Source organism: Fistularia commersonii, chromosome 25, assembly GCF_037954325.1.
Source record: "Fistularia commersonii isolate RoL2024-O1a breed Wild chromosome 25, RoL_Fcom_v1.0, whole genome shotgun sequence".
In the NCBI taxonomy this organism is placed as follows: Eukaryota; Metazoa; Chordata; class Actinopteri; order Syngnathiformes; family Fistulariidae; genus Fistularia; species Fistularia commersonii.
In genome coordinates this window covers 8,928,587-8,954,033 of record NC_141308.1, presented here as the reverse complement: position 1 = coordinate 8,954,033, position 25,447 = coordinate 8,928,587, and the positions used below count along the sequence as shown (strand labels likewise).

Below are 25,447 nucleotides of genomic sequence, written 5' to 3'. Positions count from 1 at the left end.
TGTCACATAGGGGGAGCAAACCAATGGCAATATGAAAGTGCCCCGAGCTTAAAGTTCTTAAGAGCTTAAACTTAAAAAGTTACTGAAGAAAGAAAGAAACAAAGATATATTATTGCACTATTATAAGTCAATGAAGAGCCTAATGACTGAAGAAGACAAAGGACTACTGAACTTGAAAATCAACTTTGACAGCAATGAAGACTGACGAAGAACAGCACGGTAGTTATTAAACTTTCTGAAGGCCAACGACCGTGAAAACCTACAGGAGCAGGAGAATGAGAAGGAGCAGGAGAAAAAATCTGTAATTTTGTAGCATTGTGGTGACTTCAAATAACAAGAAATGAGCACTGCAATCTTAACATGATGTATTTTTAAAAATTCAAAGCCTTTGTGCCGTATAAGCAGGCCTGATGACATGTCAGCTCAGTATTAATGTCATGGAAAAGTTCCAAAGCTGCCAATAATCCTAAACTTAATTTCAGTACTTTATTTATTAAAAAGAATATTTCACTACTAGTGCCATGTTTAGCAACAATTGCTGGCTTGATTTTATTTTGCGTGTGTACGATTTTCCCTTGGATTAAAACATTTTAAATAATAAAATGTGTCTCAGATATGCCAATTTCCTGATGAAGTTATTTTTTCATTTCATTTTATTTAAGATTTTATTAAATTTCAATTGAAAAAATTAACAATTGCCTTGGTCCACATTTTTTCTCAATAAAATTGAAAAGCTGAAACTTGAATATACTTAATTTATATACTTAATTTATTAACTTAACTTAATTTAATATAAACCTCCACCTGCTGGATCAAATCGGCTACGTTTTATATTGAGCATTTTAGACTTTAAATTGTAGTGCTTTTTCTAAAACACACATTTGATAATTATAATTAGTTGTTGGTTTGATCGAGGACTGAATTCTTTTAGGACTTCATGACACCTTGCGATTGCTCAAGCACTGACAGAAATGAAAAATAAAAGATTACCACTTGCTGGCTCAAATCGGCTTTAATTTAAAATGGAATATCTCAGACTTTGAATTTCCGAGCTTTTACTAAAAGAAAGACAATACATACTTAGAATTTACTCGTCGATCTGACCATAGGCTGATTATTTTAGAATACATAACCGCACCTCGCAAATGCCTAAACACTCATGAGAAAAATAAAATAAATAAAAATGAACATAAACCACCTCTTACTTGATCAAATCGGCTTTCATTTTGAACTGAGGATTTCAAATTTTTGAATCTTAGTGCTTTTAACAAAGCAGAGACGATATATACTTGGAATAAATCGTTGATTTGAGCGTAGGCTGAATTTAAAAGACGACACAGCCACAGTTTGGAATTCCAATTTTTCTCCCGTGACATTGAAAGCAGCATCCGACGCGTCGTACGTAAACATCGTTGCGCGCTGTTTCTACCCACGATGCAGCGCGGTCGCATACAACATATCATAGCCATCTTGTCAAGAGTGACTGAGTGAGGGAGGTTACCGTAGGCGCTGTTTAAATTCGCGTTTGTTTTAAACAATGACGCCTAGGCTTGTCGCATTGTCACGGCCGACGTTAGGGTAGTAATAAGTGTTGCCGCCGTGTGTCTTTTGGCTGGTAAAAGTGGGTGGGTTAAAAGGACCGCTTCGAGAAGATGTCTCACATAACGTTACTTGTTCCGACGTAGGGGGAGTGTACTGCAGCCAGTTGGCTTGACTTGCTAGCTAGCTCTGTGAGTGGAGGGCTGCGGGCCCTCCTCAGCCTAAAGTAGCTCTTGTAGCTGGGCAACACACTCTGCGACAAGACCGCTTTCGACGAGGACGCTAGCGGCCTGGTCCGGACAGCCGGAAAAGTCGAGATCCTCGCCGCTTATGCCCGTGTCTGGAGCCGCATTGCCGGACAAGACGACGTGAAATGTGGCGTTGCTCTATGAGCTCATGAAACGCAACAGGAGACTGAGAGAAGAAAAGGGATGGCGCAGATTCATCTCGACTACAGTAAGCCTGGCGGAGTAAAATAGATGCCTCGTGTTGTGTTTATTATGATATATCGATTCGGAGGCTGCAACCAGCTCGCCCTTTACTGACTGAGGATATACAGCCATACAAGTGTCGGGATCAGCCTGTCAATATGTCTAAAATGCCGGCCAAGAAAAAGAGCTGTTTCCAGATCACAAGCGTGACACAGGCCCAGGTGGCGGGTATAGGGGCCACGGATGACACGGAAAGCCTGGATGATCCAGACGAGTCACGGACCGAAGATGTATCGTCGGACATCTACGAAATGTCACGGGCCGAATACGAGCCGGCGTGTGACAGGAGTTCGTCGGAGGAAGCCCTTAATAATGCTGGAGAGCCAGAGGCGACTGGCATCATGGCACCATCTCACATACCTCAGTTATCTGCGCTGTCAAATAATCCCATGGGGGAGTTTCGGAAAGTGGGAGTGTCGGGCTCATCTCAAAGTGGTCAGCAGCCACCGGGGGTCGGCGGTACAGCTGTTTTACCCCCGATTGCTCAGCCCGGGGCAATTCAGCAACAGGCTGCCGCCGCTAGCACCGGGCCAGCCGGTGTGTCCGTAAGTGCATCCCAACCGGCTGCAGCGGCGGGTTCAGCGCCCCCTCCCACCACCTCCACCGTGAGTTGCACTTCTCGCTTCAGGGTCATTAAACTCGACCATGGTACAGGAGAGCCCTTTCGGAGAGGTCGCTGGATGTGTACAGAGTTTTACGAGAAAGACTCCGAGTCTTCTGTTGTTAGTCGGACTGTAGATACTATAAGGCACGCCAGTGCAACACTAGATCCTGCTGCAGACAGAGACAGTGGGCTCGGCCATATAGGAGCCTCTGTGGTTGCCCAGGCAACACACTCAGGTCAGGGCTTGGGCTCTGTGGCAGATGCCTCCATCCCCTCAACCCGGATGCAGCCAGTGGAATCCTCGCAGCAGCAGCAGCAACAACAACAACAAATCCACCATCAAAGCTACAGCACCCGGCAACAGGGTGTTAGTGGGTCCGCCACGCAGTGCGCTTTCTCCAGCAGCAAGCCAGCAGCTGTTCCAGCACAGCAGCAGCAGACTCAGACGGCCGTGGTAGGTCTCCAGCCTGCTGCGTCCCAGAGCATGCTGCCTCTCGGGCAGAACGGCTTGCCACAAGCCGTCGTTCATCTACAGAAGTCTCCCATTATGCCTCCCTCAGCTCAGCCTGTCGCCTATCCTCCCCAGCAGCAGCAGCAGCAGCAACTTCCTATAGGGCCCCACCTGACCGGTCAGTCCTCTGGGTTGATACAGAACAAGACAGAGTACTACCAGTCGCAGCCCGCTTCCATGCAGCCAGGACTATCCGCTGGCCAGTCACTTTCAGTATCCGGTCAACCTGCAGGACCACAGACTGGTGGACACGGATCCTCCTCTGTCATGCCTCAAGCCTCTGGAGGGGCTATAGTGCCAAGTCAGGCTGGAGATGTTGCTGTAGGTGGCGGAGGGTCATTACCCACTGGACAAGCAGTTTCCGGCCTATTGCAGCAGCAGCAGACTGGAGGACTGGGAATAGTCGGGGGCTCAATTCTAGTCGGGGGATCCGCTTTGCAGCAGCAGACTGTAAGCCAATATGGTGGCACTGGACAACATCAATCCCACAGCCTCCACGCGACGTCCTCTGGTGTACAAAATGTGCCTGCCATCGCAGCGGGCTCCAGTGTGCCCCCCACTGTTCCCACTGTTGTGCCCAGTGCCTCCAGTGCAGCCATGCCAAAGGTGACAGCCTCTAGTTTGTCCCAGGGTCATATATCCCAGAGCAAGCCTCAGGGGGCACAAGGTCTCTTATCAACTGGATTTGGACAGGTGGAAGGTGGCGGAGGAAGGAAGTTAGAAGGTCTTATCAATGCACAGTCTTCGGTCGTCTCTGGGAAGGACCCAGTGAAGCCCCTCATGCCCGAAAGCCTGCAGCTTGCCACACCGACTGTCAACAGCCTATTTGGAATCCACATTCCTGTTGACGGCGATGAAGACAGGTAACAGTCTGTTCCGCTACTGTGTCCTTGTCATTTTGATTTAATGATTGGTTGGTGTTAGAAACCTCAATGCCCTGGTGAGATTTGATTTACACTATCATCACCATGCTGCAGCAGCAGCAGCTGCCACTGCAGCTGCAGGAGCAGCAGCAACACCAGCAGCAGCACATCCCTCTCACATTCTTTGAACAGTCACATACAGTGTAATGCACAGCAGGGTTAATTTCTCCCTCTCGCACAGGAGAAGCTTGTTATAGCAATTGCTATTTGTTGTGATCACAAGGTGTATCTTGTGAACCAAAGTGTTTGTGTTGCTTATTTAGTTTGTCAGATGAACAGGGTGTAACGCACTTTTAGGGAGTTATAGAGGAACAGGACTATGAAGAAGCCGAGTGATGCAGAGGGAACAATGTTTCGGCTTGGAGCGAGCCATTTTTAAGGAACACCCATGGCTCTCACTATCCAGGCAAAATCTTGTATTAAATGCACACAAGTCGTTTCGTATGAAATTCACAGAGGACTGAATGTAAGCTCAAATTTTTTGTGCAGACTTTTCTGGATACAGCTAGGATTTTGTCTCAGGACCAATTCCCTCTGAATTCCAATAAGATTGTGCCTCAGGCCCAATTTCTGTGACAGTATTTTCCCTCCACGATTTGGACATCACTCTCCGGGAGATTATCTTGGGAAAATACCTCCCGTGAAGTGCTGCATAGTTAGTCTAGGTCTTGTGCTAGCCTGATGCTAGTCCTAATTATTCAGTGCATGCATGGCACGATTGAGCCTTTTAATAAGTCAGTTCCTGCTCAGAAAAGGACTTTGTGATACAAACGTATTGCAGAGTGCATGATTTTGTGGTACTGCATTTATGATTTCATGGTTTCCACCCGCAATCCCATTAGGAAAACCTTCAGGAAAATGTTTGCAGCGGATTTTGAAGCACTGGCTGAAATAACAGTTGATTAGCTTTGACTCTAGATATCAGATTGCTTTCTCTTTAGTAGCACAGGTTATTTGGAGATTGTTGTATGAACAAAAAAAAGCCATTGTCAATGAGAAGTTTTACAAGTTCAAATAATGGACCAGTAATTTAATCAAATATAGTTCGAACTATGACTTACCACTGTTTGTATAGTCACAATTTGTCTCACTTGTTGTCAGCGGCAATCATAAGGGGAAATGACACTTCGTCTTAACAGTGTTAGATTTATCAGAATTTAAACCAGATGGCATATCAACAGCACTGTCATTTTTTTTCCCCTTCACGTGTGGGTGGACAACCTCTCTCACACTTTGTTGTGTTTCAGCTTGCCACAGATGTTTTAGCGAAGGTCACAGTTATTCGTCTCTGATCCCACTTTATATTTTTACCTTTATGTGAATCACTGACAAATACAAAAACTTCTAATTGCCATGTGATGGCTGGCACAATAGCTAGGGAGATGATTCCTGCAAAATTAAGAACTTGTATCAGAAGCTACGTGAACTTTTTAAAAAAATGTTCTTCATAAAGCCTTCCTGTTCAAGCAGTGGTTACACAAATGACCTTAAAGCACTTTTTGCAGGCATTCTGAACACACTTAGAATCCTCGTGTTCCTCAAATGATCTCCTGGTGGTGCAAATGCAACTTCCAAAGTTAGCTTCCATGCATTCTTGTTCTGCCACTGAATGTATTAATATAACGTTTTATCGTTATTATTATTTTTTAGTACAAAGGTATTGCCCGTGAAAAGACCCTACTCCCAGACTGATAAGAGGAGGGGTCTGTTACCTCAGCAAAGCCCTATCAGACATTGAGCAGTAGTCTTTCCACTGTGCCCCTATTCTACTGATAAGAGGCCTGTCAGTGGGGTGTGTCAACTAGCAGTGCTTGTTGTTACATACAATACTGTACATTCATTTAGACTTTTTGACATAGCTAAAAGTGAAGGGAGTTGAGAAATAAAGATTTGGACTAACTGCTTGGAGCCAGATGAGAAATCTGGATGCTACTCGTAGAGCAGAGCGTTTACTTTAAACTTTGAAGAATATAAGATTATACCATTTTTCAGTGAAATTGTGATGTAACTACAGTTGCAATTCACTAGCAGATATCTCAACTTTATGAAATGTATTTCATGCACACAGCAAATCTCTTGGATTCATCATAATCATAATCATGCAAGAGTAGTCATGTCGACATTTAAATGTTATTAAAAAGCTGTGCAGTGTCAACAAAGAAATGCCGGCGAAGCGAAATTTGTTTAGACTGTAGGTAACCACTGTTACCATTAGCTGAATAATCAGCACATAATGAATAGTATTATTCAATTTACCATCCAAAACTAAGGTGCAAATGTTATTATGATGACGTTTGAAATGGTATAAGAAAATGTCACAGCGGCTGAAATATAAATAATCTACTTGTGGCTAAATATGTTTTACCAGCTGTTGCATTATATCTGGATAATTTTTGAATTCTATTTCCTACTTTGAAATAGCATGGAAATGATGATCATCAACACTGAAACAAGATGGGATGTCTAATGGAAGAATGCTTCTGGTCGCTCCTCTTTTTTTTTCTTTTTTTTTTTTACTTGAAAAACATGTGACAGGTGACACATGATCGCAGTTGCTCAAATACTTTCTTTCTAAACTTTGTATTACCTGGTATCTGCTGCTTGACGAAGAACATGACAAACATAATAGTTGTTTCTACAGATGAAGTGCAGACTGACATTCTTTTGCAGCAGCAACTGTGGTTCATGCAAAAGAGGAGGTGGTAATTGCAGAGTGAAACTTGTGGCTCACTTCAGCAGGCACTCCCGCCCCCCAGTAGCTATGATGTCCTTTGCTTTATTTTTACATTTTCCCCTATTTTGTCTTCTCTCATGTAATATAAACATTTAGTCAAAAATCACCCTTTCTCTCCTTGACTACTGCTTCAGTAGTAAATGTTTATAATTGGTTCTTCCTGGAAAGACAAATGCCTTCAGACATTCACAGTAATGGCTGCATGTTAGAAAAATATACATGTCTTACTGGACCCAGATAATGCTTTCAGTCTATGGTTGCCACTGAACGTGATTAGGCAAAGGTAGGCAAAGCGCTGCAAATCAAGAGGAAACGCTGAAGACTTTGTCCATATACTTAGACTGTGATTTGCTCTCTAATGCTTCCCAGAAGTTGCAAGCAACCGAAGCCGTCAAATAACAATGTGACATTGTGATAATGTTTAATCACGGTGTAATTGCCTCAGATTTTGTAATTGATTAGCATAAATGCATTGTACATTGTATTTTGTTGGCATGTCATTGACCTAATACTGAGGAGGAATGTTTTATGCCCGCTCTTAATAAGAGTTTCTGTAAAATTAGACTGTTTAGGAGTTCTGGGTATTAGAGGAGTCCAGGTTTTTATGTGTGGGTTGATGAGGGGTGGGTCTTTGAAAGGGATGGGTTGGCTCCATGTGTGCGGTAACCATTATGGGATGGGGGGCCCTCACACTAAGGAAAGTAACATTGTGTGGTATTCATTTGGGAAATTTACCACATTTACAGCTTATTCAGATAATTTTGTGGAAGCATGAGTGTATGCGTGAAAGAGTGACATAGAGGTCCCGTGTACCACAGGGTTTTTCCCTCTCCTGCGACCTCTGGTTTACTGCTGTTTCCTGTTTTCACTCACTGTCCCTAACATTACTCTCCGCCTTCTATTCATTTAATATTCCTCAGCTTGCTCCCTGCTTCCACACTGAGGCTCTCTGGTCATATCATGTGACATTTGGTAGGCACATTTTATCCCGAGTGCCTCACAGAGCTAAAGGTACACACATTCTTTGCTCAACATTAGTGGTCTCAGAGGAGACCTAAACCAAAAGTTCTAAACTTGGATTGAAATGTTTTTGTTTAATACTTCTCATAACAACTCAGTAAAATTGAATAGCACTGAGACAAAAGCATCCCAAATTACCTAATGGTGATTTAGAAAAAAATAAAATAAAAAAGGTACACCTGCATAGTTGCTCTTCGTGACAAATGCCTTCTTGTAGTTTTAAAGCAGTTTCAAAAGAATGATGCATTGTTCTTGCTGTAACAACACTTCTGTTCTGCATGTTTGTTGGGAGTACCATCAATCATCACCTTTACATGAGGTATGGAGGCCCTGCATTGCCTGATGAAGCTGCTAACTCGGTCAAAAGTTCTAATGACTCGAATTGCTTGAGTTTGATTGCACTGTCCTGTTAAAGTTGGCGTGAGAAAATGCCTTTAAATAGGTTTTCTGAAAATTTGTACCTGCAGGCCATGAACCACTACTGAGACTTTTGGCCATCTGTCCAGTTTTAATTACTCAGCAGATTTCATATTTAAGGATTCAAGATTCTCTTTTAATTAATCAAATGCCGATTTTTGGTGTTTTTTTTTAAAAGCCATGATATAGACTACTGTGCATTAATGGAACATTAGTCCACAGTATATTTCAGAAATACTGCAGACATTTTTTCATGTTATACAATTAAATTTTCAAGTATGCATTGATTTTTCTCTACATTTCAATTGATTAAGGTACTTACTCAAAAGTCACATTTCATCCAGTTTTTCAAAGTTTTATTTTGTAGTTGCTGTCATGGTTATAGCCATTAGATTTGAATGTCATATCATAGTGTCATCATATTCTTTTTAAAATCAAGTCAGCATTGTTAATAACTGCAAATGGCAGTGTTGTGTTTCTTAAAAGGAGAAGAAAGAAAGCACTTGGATTTTCCTAGAAGCACAAAGTTAAACAAGATCCCTGTGATCGTCATGTCAGGTTTTTTTGTTAAGGGTCCTGGTTTATACTAGCTATCGCCGTCCTCTAGTCATTATAGTTGGTTAGTAATAGATCCTCAAAAACACATTAAATGTGCTGAATTGTTAAGTAGGTTTGGTCTTTCTGGTTTTACAGTGAATATGATTCTGATCTCTCAATTTTGGCATCCCAGTATTATAATATGAGTGATGCAATACTGTTTTTTGTTGCTGTTTTTTTGAAGGAGTGCTCAGACCCGCCAATCACAGCTGTTCTCTGTGCAGCATGGAGGTTGAATAACACTTCTCAGATAAAGTCACATTTGCATAATTGTTCAAAGATTTCTACTGCACATAAACAATTATGAGCAAAGCAGAAGTCAGATATCCAGAGAAAGAGCAGAAGCCAAAGAGCTAGTCCTCTTGAAGGGAATGTCATCCGTTATTTAAAAGCATCTCTGGTTTAAGGCAAGTGGTGTTAAGGTGTTAAGATAAACAAAGTGCAAAGAGTGCTTTTAGTCTTGTTTATGTGCCACAAAGATAACTAACATTTTCAACTATGTGAAACCGCACCACATAATGCATGCTTGGAGCCAAAGCAGAACATCCAACTTGATGTCTACAACAGCAATTATATACAATGCACTCCCAAAGACACACTGACATCACCAAGGCAATCACATTCCGCTTAGTCAAAGATGTGTCCCATAAATACTTAGAACAATTAAGCCTTTTGGAAAATGGTTGACACGAGTGATTCCTTCATGTGCTTACTTCTCCGCAGTGACATGACCACTTATTGCAAAATTAAGGAGGAAATGGACAGGGACAACACAGCAGTCGATTTTTCAAACATGTGTTAATTCGCTGGAATGGAGCACTGTGTGAAAGTAGTTCTGTCCAATTAATTTTGTTTAAATAGATTTATCAGAATTTTATTTGTAGTCAGCTCTTAGAAGTTGCACTGAACATTTATAAATAGGAGCTGTCTTATTTTGGTGCAAAGATTCATACGCTAGCTGGAATGGAGCACAATGTGGAAGTGAAAGCAGCCGTTCATTTGTCTAAATGAGAACTTATACTGTAGAAGTTCTTTTAAAGGCAAGTTGTCAATGATACCAGAGCTTGTACCAAAGAGTCCGGGCAAAGGCAGGATTTAATTTAATTTTTAGTACAACTCATCTGTTTGTGAGTTGAGGGTTTTATGCTGTCTTGTCAGTAGTGTCGCTTGTGTTTTTGTGTGCATATAAAACTCTTCAGATCAAACGAATGAGATACGTCTGGCTAAGTAAAACAATGAGGGTTGCCTTTTTTAAAAGGAAATACTTTATTCAGATGTCAAGTTTAGATTGTTTTTTTTTTTCTTAAAATATGTTTATGTGATGTCTTGTCAAAGTCTCAATATTGAGACTTTTCATCATTTTGGCCCTCTCTGTGTTGTTTGCAGAAAAATAGATGGATGATTTGAGGGGATGGGAATGCCTGAGAGGCTATGCTTAAGCATCTAACTCATAATCCCGATCAATTTTGTGTGTGGGTAGATGGCGGGAGCACTCTGGTGATACAGTTTTGTTGACAGGTCAACCCATCTAACAGAAGCATGTGACTCAGGTTTGCAAAAGCTCCACTGCTTGCAAGCTCGAGTAAGTAATTCAGCTCAAGATTTAACATTTTACTCAGCATACTTAGATAGTCATGAGAACTAAGCCCAATGGTGTCTATACCCTCGGCATGTTTGACTTAGTTGAACAAGTCAACATGAGGGTGCAGAAAAGGAAGTTGATCATCAGGTTGAAGTCTCTGTCATTTAAAGAAGAATCAGTTACAGGAGCATTAATGAATGAAAACTAAATCAAAGACCTGGCTATGGGATGTAACACTGAAATTGGAAACTGTAACATTTTCTAGCTCAACCCAAAAGGGTGCTAGGAAGCTGATACACTATCGCATCAGAAGAAAGAAATCCGCCCTTGTTGGAACTTGGAACATCTTGATCATGTTTCCATCCAGTAAGGCCACCACCATTGCAGGAGAGTGGCATATATAATATCGCACCTGTCGACCGATGCATCGTCTGCATGATTTTGAAAGAGGAAAGGACAAAATGGCGAGAGGTAAACATTGTCAAGTAAGAAATGACAAGAAGTATCAAAGGCTCATGCTATGGAAAAAAAAAAAATCTTGTCAAGCCATACTTCAGCCCTCTTGAGGAAGTTGTATACAGGAGGTTCTGGAACCAGCATGTGAGGTCCTGAAGAGACCATTCATGTACAGATAACAATACCCATGTGTAGTTATAGAAGTGTCCAGCATGGAAAAGAGATCCAGTACATCAACTTAACTTCTTAGGTTTAGAAAAAAAAAGTACCTAACAGTTTATATGGCAATTTCTCTAGAGCCTAATGGATTACTATGGAATCCCCATCAAACTCAGCACAGTCAGAACTCATGATGGAGCCTCAAGCAAAGTCATGCATGCGGGCCAGTTATTCAGGATCTTTGATGTCCAGGGGGGGTCAAGCAAGGTTGTCCACTGTCACCATTAGTTTTCAGTCGTCATATTTCCTTTAGTTAACTTGATCATGACAGAAATACTCTAAGGGAGGACAATTTCAGTGGACAATGTTAGAAATGTAAGAGACAAGTTAGAGGATATCATTCTCTCTTGTTTTCAGACACACTCAAATGCAGAAGGAGAGAGAATCATGGAAGCTGCTCTATGATTGTCTGGATTTCGGACGCATTAAGTCAGAGAAGGCCACTGACAACCAAAGAAAAACAAGAGGAGTGTATGCACGTATGTGTGTGTGTATTTGAGCACATTACTTTGATGGATTGGCCACTTTGGTTTTGTTCCAGATGTGAAATGGTCACCCATAGTGAACCAGTTAGTTTTCAACCGCCCCCGTGTGACATCAACTAGCAAGAATGCAGCAGAAGGTTATTTTCATCTGCCAGGTCATACATTTGCTTTGGGACAAAGGCCCAGCACGGGCAGCCATTGTTTCTGCGTTGGTCAATGCAATAAAGGTGTTGTTTGCCTGTTTTTCTGTCCTCACACTCGGTATTCAGGTCAACATGGAGAGGCGGCACTTTCACCACTGTGGAACACATTGGCCAGTTTGAGTTGCATTACAAAGAGGGGCTTTCATTAATGGATATTGCTGCTTGAAAACAGGGACTGATGACTCTTCCAGCTCTTACCTCATTCATGAGAAGGTTGTTGCCCTCCAAGTCATCTGACCTTGATCATTTTGGTCCGTTGTGGGCTTATACCGAGCACTTGAGTTTTAGCTGTGCTGAGGGAGCTTCTCTGTGTAGGTGTGTGCTAGCACATGTATGTGTATTTAGTTTTTTTTTTCCACAGCTGCCCTCAAAGTAAAATTGAGCAGAGGCATAGGAGGAGGTTTGTGAGAGTGTTTAGTCATGAGGTAATGTGACAAAGGGAGTTTGTACCAGATATTTCTAGGAAAAGAGCCTTGGCTCTCTTTCAATATTCACACACACATGCTGTAAATCAACTCCTTATTCCTCTGTGCAGCATCTGCACCGTGCACAAGTGCGTTCATATGTGTTTGCTTAGTTGTATGTGTGCAAAGTTGTGTTTGTGTGCATTTGACTATGTCATTGTGCATTTACATTTGTGTGAGTGTGCAAAGGAAGCAGTAAGTTTTGAATACAAGTTGGGAATACATGAAGTGTGTGTGTGTGTGTGTGTGCGCGTGCATGTGCACACGCCTCATTTTAATACGTTTGTAGTGTTTGGAAACATTGACTACTCTGTACTTGTGGAATCTCTTGTACTGTCTGGGGATGAAGATATTCTATCCAGAGCTTTTAAAGGCTGGCTGAGGTAAAGAAATATAGTTCACTGCAGAAGTTATATTATTAAAATTCAGTTTATATTTTCACACCCAAATTCTGTTTTATAATACATTTTTTGGGGGGAATTCAGTGTTCATATCACTTAAGCATAGTTTGTCGTTAATGTCTTTTCTTTACATGGTAGATGAATATAAAAAAATACAATAATTTAATAGCATTAAGGTAATCCATAAACTGAATTTGTATTGTGTTTAGTCAATATTGGTAATATAGTTATTTAAACAGTCTGCAAAAGACCTTCTCGTCTGGTTGTCAGATGAGGGTCTACCGTCTAAGGTAGCTCTGTTCCCAGCAAACAAGAATCTGTTGAGCTGCATCAGACACTGCCTTTATTTTAGCCGGCTTATAACAGCAGGGTGTAAGTTGACACTCGTAAACAGGTGTTTTTATATTGCTTTTTTCAGGAAATTCAAGGAATATCTAGTTATTGTCTCCATTAAGTGTCTTTTAATCTAGCTGACTTGCTGTGTTGTTTGCAATCTCCACTGCCTGTGTGCGTGAAGAAGTTGCATGAGCCTGTGGCTGTTTGTGTTGTGTGTATGCACAGAAGTGGGGCAGTGCGGGGATTTCCTTTTCCTCTGCCTAACAAACATTGCATAGCATAGAAACCAGTATATTTTGTAGCCAATCACTCAGAATATAGGAAGTAATTTTCATATTTGACAGGATGTAAACCAAAAAAAATCAATACATTTGAGCTTGAACCCCCATGAATGAGCCAGTCATCTGAAAACATGGTCATCGAATCACGATTCAAAATTTTTACCACACCAGAGATTACAATTACATGCAGATTTTTATCTTTTTCCACACTGTGTTTGCCTGTGAGGAAAACATTGCAAACAGCAGCCATCGTATACTGTTGGTGCCTGAAGAGAACCTTCCACTTGAAGACGGTCTCTATTTTGACCATGTAGTACTGTTCTCAGGTTGATGCCCCTTTATTTTCCAAACTCTGAATGTGCTGAATGTTAATATGAAAGCTAAAAAAATGAATTCTCTATCCATACGCAATGTCAAATATGTTGGAAGGTTCTGCGAGGCAGTCAAGGAAACATTACTCGGAATTACATTTGATTTCGCGAGCAAACCATGGCCTGTATCTCTGTTTCAACTCGTCTTATCTCTGTCTTTTCTCCCTTTTCCTGAATCTGGTTGAAACAGGAACCCCTCCAAGGCTTTCTACCAGGCCTTCCAGTCTGGCAGCAGATTAAGGGACTCAAAGGCCCACTGTGATAGGTACAGTACTGGACTGGACAGGCCTGCAAGAGTGTAACAATGTGTGTGCAGTGTTCAGTAGCAGAGAGCTTTTACTGTCTCTGCGTGCATGAATTGCGTTTGGAAAAGGAAGCCTGGCAGTAAGCGCAGGATTGGCCTACAGACTTCTGAACAACACCTCTCATGTACTCACTTTCTCTTTTTGTAACTTTCTATCATGCTCCTGTGCAGCACTTGTTGCAGTTAAAAAAATGTTTGGTTTACTTCCTGTATGTCGTTTCATAGTTTCCATTTTCTTAAATAACCAATTAGGATTTCAAGTCTTGGGTTAGTCTACCATTAAGTAAAATAGTACAAGCAACACAAACACTAAAATTAACCAGGCTGTAATATTCACAGTAAGTTGCAAACTAAGTATGTTTCAAATTGAATCAGGAAGTAAATCTGCAACATAGCAGACCACTGGGTACATTCACTTTTAGCATTCACATTTATTTTCACTTCTCAGTGAGTATTCTGGTAAATGTTGTGTTTGTTTCCAACCTGTCTGATCATCTGACTGCTCATGTTGCTTGTATTATTAGACTGTGTTTTATTCACAAAGGTCATAGCAGTTAAACTGTGACGGTTTTCATGGCTCACAGCTAATGGCCAAACCTATGACTGTTTTTTGGAAATGTTTGGCAGCTTGAACTTTTTTTTTTTTTTTTAACCTTTTTCAGTAATTTATGAGGCTGAAGCATGCATGGATACATTTGGCAACCTTGGAATATAATGGCTCATGAAACAAAAAGCCTTGTTTTCTGTTGCATTATACTCACTTTGTCCACTGAGTCATCGCTTCTGTAAGATGACTTTTATTTGAAATTAGGTTAAATATTAAATATTCTTATTTACATTACACTTATTGCATGGATATAGATTTCCAACACATTGAAATGGTTGTTATCGCACAATATAATGCATTAAGAAGGACTTGACACTTACTCTGTCTTGTACAAATATAAAAACGGAAGCACATGATGCGCTACCTGAGTAACAGGAAATGAAACTGCCATAGAGAAATATGTAGGTCAAACACTACCAACATCCTCAGGTGAACTGTAACGCTGTAAGTCGTGTTTCTTATCTGACCTTGTTGAGAGGTACAAACCTTTATATCTGTAATGATTTTTACTGGTTGGAGAAGGTGCCTGCTGTTTCCTCTCTAGCTCCAAATGTTAGCACTATTTGCCTGTTTTAAAGATTGCAAGAGTAAGATGACAAAAAAAAGGTTCTTCTCTTGCGGCACTATTTTGGTTATGCTTCTGTCAAGAGCTGCTTCTGTTTCCATTGAAGCAAATATAGTATAACCAGTGCTTTGTTTATAGAGCTTGTGTTTGGAGGATCTTAATGATGGCTTTTGGTATTGAGTTTCCGAATAAAGTTTATTTCATTCACTGGGAACAATGTCTGCCAACCACATTTAAAAGTTGTGAAAGTGACTCTGATATTTTAATATACACCGTGTCAGATATTGACTTATTTTGGCTTCCACTTTGGCTACAATCATCACCCATGTTGAAATAGAAGGAAAAACATGAATAGAAATGCAAGTGAAATGTTCTTTCAATGTTGTCCTTTTTTCCCCAGCAAAATGCTTTAGTCACATTCCTAAGTCAGTTGACTACTTCAACTTTAGTCTAATTCATGTTTTCAACCAGACTACAGATGGACTGGCACACTCGACTGTTCGAATGTTTAAATAGAAATCTTGCATTCAGTTATTAGTCACTTAGATTTACCTGCCACATGTCCATGGCAAAGGACGTTTTTGCAGTGTATTCTGGTAATGTTTTATTAACTCAACTGAGGTGATTTTGTGTGTCCAAGCTGTATTGCGATCAACTGCGCTTAGAGCGTCCAGCGTCCATCAATTTAGAAATGTATGATCCGCATTTGCCCAATTTTTTTCCTTCCAAAAGTCCTTTTAGATTTTCATGTCACTAGAATTAACATTTTTCAAAATTTGAAAACATTCACTTTATTCTGAAATCGTAAGATGCGATGTTGAAATAATCTCAACACTAAGTTTTGGAACTGCAATGGTATAAGTTGTGGTAATTGCCAGTCACTATTAGACAGCCAGTAATCTTACTGAGAACACATCATCACTGGTATGCCTCAGTGTATGTAGGGGTTGTGGACTATTACTCAAAGCGTGTGCTGAAGCTGGCTCATCGCAGGATGATGAGACCAGGGTTTGCATTCCCAGTTCTACTGGGACTTCTCTCAACAGTGCTATGTTGCCTGACATTCACTCCTTTAATGGACTGTTAGCTGTGATGTCACTCATGGGAAATAATATTTTAGTGACCTCCTAGTCCTATCCTCTATAAGCGCTCCTCCACAACTTTAGTGTTAGAATGCCGTATAATGACATCACAAGCCCCCCCGCTGCTTTTTTCGTGTCCCATATTAATCTCCAGACTGCCGCTTGAAGGTGGAGGTTAATGCACCTGTATCAATGCTTATAGTTATAAATGATTACAAATGCTTTTTGGGAAAAATAGGAATGCATGTTTTATATTTGCATGTTCATTTTTGACTTTGCAATATATTTTAACTAATTTCTAACATACTTGGTTTGTCTTGAGGAAGCTGTCTTGTTCGTGTGCACAAGAGCATCAACATCTTGGTTTCTGAAAACCATCAGCAGTAGCTTTTTCTGGCCCCATATTTCAATTGGGAGACTTTTTTGGTCCGCTTATTACCTTGTCTTTTCAGTTCATCATGCATTTGCTGTTGCTTTAAACAAACATCTGAATGTGTGATGGTATCACAGTCATATTAGAAGATTTTAATAAAAGCATGCTTGTTAGTTGGGGCCCTGGGAAAGACGTGCTCCATAATCCTCTGGGAATGACCTTCCTGTCAGCTGGTCCTGTAAAAACGGATTACACTTAGAAAAGTTGCAGATTAATAAGTTGCAGATTAATCACTGGAAATTATGAATTACATGCTTTGGCTTCACAAATGTTCACGGTCTTTGAATGTCCATCTTGTGGAAGCACTCGCTAACCAGGTTAGCAAGGTCACCAAAGTGACTTATAGTTCCCTTGGTACCCATTTCTTGCTATGCTGCCTTGTGGCCAGTTATCGTAAGACAGCAATCTACAAAGTTAATACTATACTTACTTTTTTTTTTTAATGTTGCTAAAACTAGCAAGTGCAATAACAAAATCATAAACGTTCCAAGGTAGTCTATTCAATAAGCACTATTTTCTGTCCTTTCATTTCAGCAAGATTTTCCATCCCAATGTTACAAGTAAGAATATTTAAAACAATCTGATATTGCCATAGTTGTCTATCATGACTTGCTAGTGTGTATCCTGACATTAAATTTAAGTCAATCATGCCATCTGATGTAATTTTCAACTGCCTTTTTTTAATATCTCATTTATTCCTCCCAGATTATCTAAAATTGTTTGTACAGAGAGAAAATAGTTATTGATAGGTAGTTCAGATCTTTGCATACATCCTGCAATCACAGTACATTAACTATATATATATATATACAGAAAGTATGTAAAAAAAGGTCTCTATTAGCATCTTTTATTCTTTTATTTATGTCTTGTTGGACACGGTATTTATTCTTTTCAGTGTTGATGAAAGAGCAAAACAACACAAAGTATCTGCATTATCTCTAAGCAAATATCAAACCTGTATGGAAATTACACCCAATCCTGACTACGTTTTTTCGACCATTGACACTCCGCAGTTTTCAGATACTGCTTATAAAACAAATAGGCATTGTTTTGGGTTTTTTCTGCATGGGAGGAGGGGGTCTACTGCTCTTAAACAGCAGCACCTCTGCCAGAGGCAAGGAATGACAACTATTTGATTTTCTGTTGTTTATTCATCCCCTGCACTCCTCGTGCCCACGGTCTGACTGTAGCATTTGTGTCTCTAATAGACCTCTTTTTATTGACTTTCCCTATTTTACAGCAAACATCGTATGGGAAATGCCAAACTATTTGAAGCCTATAAACATCGGTTTAATATAGACTGTAGTTCACTGAGGCATTTATTACATAATCAGAGGCAGGATAAGTTCAAGCCCCCATTAGCATTGTCTTTGCTCTCAGCCCAGCTGTTTAGCTTTGACCTCGCAACCATCAGCTGTTCTGTAGAGGTAACTTACTCAGTTGAGTAATTAGAGAAGACTTTAACTTTTTTTTATTATGTTTTGTTTGATGTCTGGCACCCAAATGAGGTCCCTGCATGAGAGCAGATCTTGAGGCTTAAACAAGATCCTGTATGTCAGGAGCTGCGCTCTTACCAAGCCATTGCAAAACACTCGTCACTCATGCTGTGGTTTCCAAAATCCCCACCCCCCCACCCCCCCGTGCCAGCTGTTCTTGGAAATTCTACTTGGAACAGCAGATGGTGTCCTAATATGGTTTTGACTTGATTGTTATCCCTGCTTGCTGCAACGTAACTAGTATGTTCGTGGACGTAGCGAAGTCGCCCTAAGCATTTTATGACCCGACGCGGTCAGCCTTTGCTCATTGAAGCCTTTCTGTCCCTACGAGACACAACTACACATCAACATACACTTGAAACATCCATCTTGAAAGTTTACCTCAGGTATTTTCTGATGTAAACACCTGAGTTTATTTTTTCTTGAGTAATCTCAATACCGCCTTGTGTTGTCTCCTGTAATATTAAGTATCCGGTTCAATTCCTTAAACTTTTTAGACCTTTGCCATTCTTCTGCAGTTTAATTTATAAAATAATCACACACTTGCTCCTCTTAATCTCGTCAAATCCAAGACACACTCTTGGACCGTAACATGAGACCTTGGCTCAAATTTCCCTCCACAGCTGTGTTTTTGTTCATGAAATCTCAACTTTGGTCTCTTTCTGCTACAATCCAGGAAGTATCTACCCCGTGTTGTCAACATCCAGAAACACACTTCTGTATCCTTCCCACTATCTTTCCACTTGGCTCATCTCTGCAATGCAGTGCCGTGTTTGTTTTGCGAGTTATCATAACTGCATACCCTTGACATCTGCAAGTGGACAGCGAGTCTCTCTGTTTATGATAAACCACTCATCAAAATATTTAACTTACATACATAGTGTGGTGTTGTAATCACTTCATAGACCACAATTCATTCACATCCAATGTGCTGGTGTGTAGCAGTTTGGAATTTCCTTTCTATTTCACAACCACATTTAATCTGATATAACCGCTCAAATCTAATTTGTTTGAATACGGCTATGAACATCTTTATTTCTGTTCTGGAGTTGTTACAGACTGAGAAATTTCTAGTCATTAATTGTGGTCTGAGGATCTACCGAAAAGCCACGTTTCGCAGATGCACCGCAAAGATCGACCTGAACCTGCCAGGAGAGGTTTTGGGTAAAATACATTAATAATTCGTCAGAACCACGATGGGGTAGAAGAGGTTGTTTTAAACTGTATGAGACCACTGGTGAAGCAATAAGGGTGTAACCCATGGAGTCATTCTCCATTTTATAGAGTGTGAGATTCTTCTGAGGATTGGCCAATAAGATTCCAGTCAGAGGGAAACTATAGTTGTGTGTGTGTGTGTGTGTGTGTGTGAGTGAGTGTGCGTGCGTGCGTGTGTGCGTGCGTGTGACACATGTCATCTGAGTTAGACACCCTCTTGGAGGCAGTGAAGCTGAGGTTGATGGACTTTCTAAATGTATATATTTTTTTTGTGTTATGTAACCTTCGCAGGGGGGGTTGGCGGTTTGTATGTACCTATGAATGTGTGTGTGGGGGGGTTACGTTATCTTCTGTTACTTTTTTTTTTTTCCTTGTCTTTTTTTTTTTTTTTACACGCACCGTGCATGTTTGTACATCCTGAGCGACATGGTGTATCCTATTCAACAGGTCTACCTTGTTGCTCGTGTGATGTATAGGCATGTAGCCTGTACAACAAGCTGCCGTATCTGATGGAGATCAAAGTGAGTCCTGGAGGCCGCGGGATGTGAGTGACAGGCGTTCATAGCAGCAGAGGTATGGGAGACATTCCTCCCCAACTACAGACCTTGATAACAATCTTCTGAGTTCTTCCGCTGACCTCACAGCCATAAATCGGATGATGTAGAGGAACAGAACATCTTGTCCTCAGGAGTCTGTGGACTACTCACAGATGTCCATGATGGTGCTGATAATCAGGCTTATAAAAGCAATATAATTTTTTTCAATTACCTTCCATTAGTCTTTTTTTTTTTTTTTTTAACAGAACCCTACTGACTTTTTTATACCTATACCGCCATTTTAGGATGGAGATCCATTTATATGCATGGTAGTAATTCACAAGTGGATAAGCAATTGAAAATGAGTATTAAAGGATCATCAAAATGCATATCAAAGAATTGGCTCAGAATTAATTCAGAGCAGTCAATTTTACACTTTGAAAACTCAGCCGCCCTCTGGTGGACAAACTATATCACGACACAGTTGATGTCTAATTTTCCTGAGGGGGTAAAACATACAGTACGTGTTCTGTTTGGGGAAAGTGTCAATGCAACCGCAGTTGTTTCCTCTGAAAATCAGTTTATAAACATGTGAGTGCTCCAGTTGTGATGAAAGTAAAATAAAGCAGGTGCTTCTCCAAGGAAAGCGGGTTTTGATTTAAATGGTGACTCCAGGACTGTTGTGCTGAATTACGGCATGCACTGTGTTTATGAACAACTTTGGGATTTTGTTTTTGAACGGAACGCGAAAATTCAAAGGAGCTATGCAAACAAACCACGTGTCATTAAATATCATGCCTGGTATTTTTCGCAAACTTTTGCTACTTCCCTAGTCTTTCATAAACGAACATCTGAAATTAGTTTTGACACACGCAACTACACATAGTTGTTCTGGCAGGTCAGTTTAATCAAAGCATATTTAGGAGATATTGTCATGAACATGTTTTTATTATCAATATTATTATTGTTATTTCCATCATTAATATTATTTCCCTCCCCTGTTTGAAACTGTGGTACAACTTGTTCTTCTGGCTTTCCATTCGAGATTCCTCCCTGTTCTCGGCATTCATGAATTCATTTTTATTAACACTGGTGAAACAAAGTGATTAAAAACAACATTTGCTGTCTACTCACACAGACCAACCTTTTGGATTGGTCATATGGAACAAACTGTCGGGTTCCTCAGAAAACAAATTCTAAAACCTCTGATTTGATCCGGCCTTATCATTGTAGTCCATAGCCTTTTTTTTTTTTTTTTTGTCCATTATCTGGTCCGAACTCCAGACACGATACTTAGTCCCTGTCGATTTCATGGTGTTCCCATCATCCCCGGCTGTGCTTTGTTTTCGGTGAGAATAAGCAAATGTTAATGTTTCCTTTTTTTCCCCTCTTGTATAATTATATGGAGTTGCCATGACACGCATGCAGTACACAACAGGAAATTTACATGTTGGACCCTTCCCCATATTCCGGAAATACTTAGTTGAGGTTGGGGTGGGTGAATGTGACTGTGTGTGTGTGTGTGTATGTGTGTGTGTGTGTCAGATGTGCAGGAGGCAGGACATGATACAAAACACTCCACTGCTAGAACCCTGTCTCGCTCATAGTTTGGTTAAGCAGCACCGTCTCTTGCCAATCCCTAAATTTGTCAGATAGTTTCAAGGTTGGCTCCTGTTGAAAGATGTTCAGGCTTAAAAGAAGTCTTTTTGCCGAGCCCTGATTGAATTGTCTTATTACGATTAAAAATGATTTAAGTAATTTCAATTGTTTTTTACCATGTAGTTGCTCTACATTTTAACTTGACAGTTAATGGGAGAAGGATTAAACTTTCTTTTCTTTTTTTTTTTTCGTTTTTAAATAAAACATTTATCTGTATTGGACTGATGAGTCAGAATTCAAAAATAGATGGAAAGGGAAGTGTAATTTGTGGAGAATTTTCGCAGATGTCAGTTACAGTCAGGCGGAGGCAGGCGGAGTCAGACGACACTTCAGTGTCTCTCCGCCTCCTCTCAGCTCCACTTTCTCTCTCTTCCAGCCGTCGGTTCATGTTTCCCCATTCTAAATCTGGTTACAGTTTCCTCAGTTGTATGATAAAGTGGCCCCCTCTTAGCCCTCCGCCGCCCATGAGGCAACCGAGTCACACAGACAAACCATGCAGTGCACTGTCTCCTACAATCCACTGCTCTGTTCCAGCGAACCTGGTCGCTGCGTGGCTCGCAACACGCTGGTCTCCGGTCGGAGGAGCCACAGGTAACCGCGGGCTGCTGCCCTCCGCCAACTGACTAGCTGGAATAATAAGCGATGAATGAATGGACTCAAAAGAGCTTGTGGGGATAAAGATTTCTACATTTTTCTTTTCGGTGCTCGATAACATGTGTCTTTGTGGAACTGAGATTGTCAGTTTCATGATATGTAAGGCTGCTTTTGAATGTTGTGTATATGACAAGGCAACTTGATGTGGAAAAACCCGTCTTAAAAAACACATTCTGTTGGATATGAAGTATTAGTCATTTTTCTTTTTAACATTTCCATCCGCTGATTTTTCGACTTTTCCCCTCGCTGCTGAAATTGCACAGGGGAAACAATGAGTTTGAGTGAATCCACCTCCCTCCACGCTGCATGCCTCGCTCCAAGACCGTCTCATATGTGCAGACTGAGACGTCTGTCTGCAGAGAAACGGTACACTCCGCAGCTTCGCATCATCCGCTCGCTGTCGAGTGGCTTTTAATTTCTACGGTTGAACTCGGAGGCCTGACCCAGATTTCACTCCTAGCCTACATGACCAAGTGTGGCGACGCGCCATCTCACATGTTCGGCCCCACGCTGCTGTGTGGCGCCCACGGCAGGTGTTGGATCAACTCAGCGCCAGTGTGATTGGCGCTCAGACTTGTGGCTTTTAATTCTTGTGATTTGTCTGGATAGTGTCTTGTGGAGTTTAAAGACAACATTTTTACGCATTTTTTAAGAAGATTCAAGTGAGGCTGAGAGGAGTTGGTCCCCCCCCCCCCCCCGAATATGTTCTGAATCCTTACACAAATGAGATTAATGCTAACCCGGCTTTCTTTGTCCCCCCCCCCCCCCTACAGTGCCTCTGGAACCAATGTCGTTGCCATTGACAACAAGATTGAGCAGGCGATGGTAAGTGCTCAACTTATCTAAGTTTCATCTAAGTAAAAAACATTTGCCTCATCAACTGAAATGAAGGTACTCTGGCAAATCAGAAGATACTGATGTTCATTGCTGGATGATTTGAACAAAGATGGATATTACAATATCAGTCACCTATTCATTTATATAGATTTAGATCATTTTTAAGTCATTTTTTGCCCACTTTGAAGTGTTAACTCATGTTGAGATACTTATTTTCTTATGCTCAGTCAGGTAAAACCAGCGGCCACAGAATGATTGGATGTAGACAGTAACCTGAGAAATCATTTCTCCTCTTCAAGCCCAGGCCCAGTCATATTCTGAAGAATTATAATTATTTGAAGTCTTTCTGAAACTTCTTTGTTTTAGTGTTGAAAGTGTTTGTTGCCCTTGCCAAAAAAGCATAAAGGTTGTGAACCAGTAGTCGTGTAGTCGTCCACACTGATGTGCTTGTTCTTGTCCCGACGGTGAGAACATGAGCCTCAGCTCACACGCCCGGCTTCTTCCCTCTTCTAGGACCTGGTGAAAAGCCACCTTATGTATGCAGTGCGCGAAGAGGTCGAGGTCTTAAAGGAGCAGATCAAGGAATTGTACGAAAGGAACTCTGTGCTGGAGAGAGAGAACGCTGTGTTGAAATCTCTTGCCAACAACGAGCAGCTGTCTCAACTGTCCACTCAGCCGGCTAACAGCTCCGGCAGCACGCCCCCGCAGCAAGGACTCAGCCAACCTCAGCAGCAGCCCCAGCCCCCGCTTCACGTTCAGCCTCAGCACCCGCAGCTCCAACACCCCAAACCCCAGCAGCTTCAGCCTCCGCTTGACTCCAGCCAACAACAACAACAACAACAACAACAACAGCAACAGCAGCCCAGCGTCACCTCTGCTTGAAATGCATCTGCCCTGCTTCACAGAGAAAATGAAGATCATCTTCTATACAACTTATTACAATTAGTCTATGTGAAATGAAAAAGTACAAAAAAAATAAAAACAACCTTTGCCCTCTTAGCCACCAGCTTGACCACAAAGTACAGTGTGTGTATGTGTGCATGCATCTGTGTGTGGATGTGTGTGTGTGTTCGCGCGCACACACAAGGGTGATTTCCTTAAGTGCGACTGTGAACTCATGTCAGAATGTAAGTGAGCGTGCACCTGTACTGTGGGCCTTTCCAGTGTTAATACAATCATCATGAGACGGACAGAGGAAGTTAGTAGTGCAAAGCTGGGGGGGTTCCGGTTGGGTCCCTTTTTTTCAGACCCGTTCTTGTCCCCCCCACCCCCCCTCCCCTTCTCCCCCGGATCAATTGACTGCAGGGCTCCGAGCTTGTGGGACTGGATGCCTTTTTTTCTTGGACAAGGCCTGAGCCAGACTGACCTGCGACCTGACCGGAGACCGCCCAACATAAGGGACAGGCGGGATTGATTGTCAACAGAGCGATATTTTTTTAATCGATATAACTGAGTGGGTAAAGGGGCATTTTTAGCCTTTCTGTTGCATTATTGTGAAGAATTGGGGGAGTGAGAGAGAAAGTCTGGCTGTGTTTTCGGAGTGCCACCGCTGCCGTTACTTTTTACATAGAGTCCCGTGCATCAGTCTCTTGAGTTCTACTGTTAAGTATTTTATTTATTACAGGGCTGCTATTTTCACAAACGAACAACGTCATTAAACCAGTTTTTAAGAGTGGCCCCTCGACTAGATCTCTTGGTTTCATTACAATTGGCCATTCTACCCCGGGAGGGTGGCAGTTGTTTCTCAAAGGCAAAACAGAAAAACTTCTGACCAAGGTTTTAACACTAACTCTAATTTTCACTCTGCGACCACCAGCTGAAGTCAAGACCCCACGTGAATGTACATGTGCGTACATGTGTAACCTATCGAGCCGCGACAGGTGACTCTTCACCTACTGATGAATCTAAACGCAAACCCCCAGGTGTTCAATGCAGGTTGAATTCTGTCGATCAATGAATTATGGCCACGCCTCCCTCCATACTTCATGTTTCCCCCCCTCGTTTTTCCTGAGGGGGTCTGGGGGGGAAAAGCTGTGAAATCATTCAATTTACTTTGTAACCAAAGATGCAAAGCTGTGTAAATTGATTACTTATAAATGCACACCTTTTTTTTTTTTTTACTTCCTCCATCACTATTATTTTTGTTGCCGTTCAGCACGTTCTGTAATCTTCAAACCACTTTCTTACCTCATTTTTATTCAGCACTCTTATTGTAAGATAGTCTGTGAACAGTGTAAATGGGGGAAGATGGTGCGGAGCGGCGTTGGTGTCAGCAGAGAGGAAAATATCCTAGTGTTACAGACACTAGTCACAGAAAAATGAAGTGAGCCATGTTTTGTTCATTTAAATGGTGTTTGAATTTCATATGCCAATAGTTTTGTTACATTGCAAATTTTAATGTATTTAAATAAAAGCAATATTCAAA

General features: G+C 41.3%; 1 protein-coding gene across 2 annotated transcripts; it reads left to right on the top strand.

The window, feature by feature from the left end:
* The first annotated feature begins 1,466 nt into the window (after positions 1 to 1,466).
* LOC147219152 (TSC22 domain family protein 2-like) lies at positions 1,467 to 25,447 on the top strand. 2 transcript variants are annotated; one of them, XM_086172410.1, is made up of 4 exons: positions 1,467 to 4,008; positions 13,825 to 13,899; positions 22,959 to 23,010; positions 23,536 to 25,447. In XM_086172410.1, exons 1-4 carry the CDS (start codon positions 2,129 to 2,131, stop codon positions 23,902 to 23,904), a joined length of 2,376 nt encoding a protein of 791 aa, XP_086028536.1. In that variant the 5' UTR covers positions 1,467 to 2,128; the 3' UTR covers positions 23,905 to 25,447. The 2 variants fall into 2 exon arrangements, with proteins under 2 accessions (XP_086028536.1, XP_086028537.1); XM_086172411.1 differs by lacking the exon at positions 13,825 to 13,899.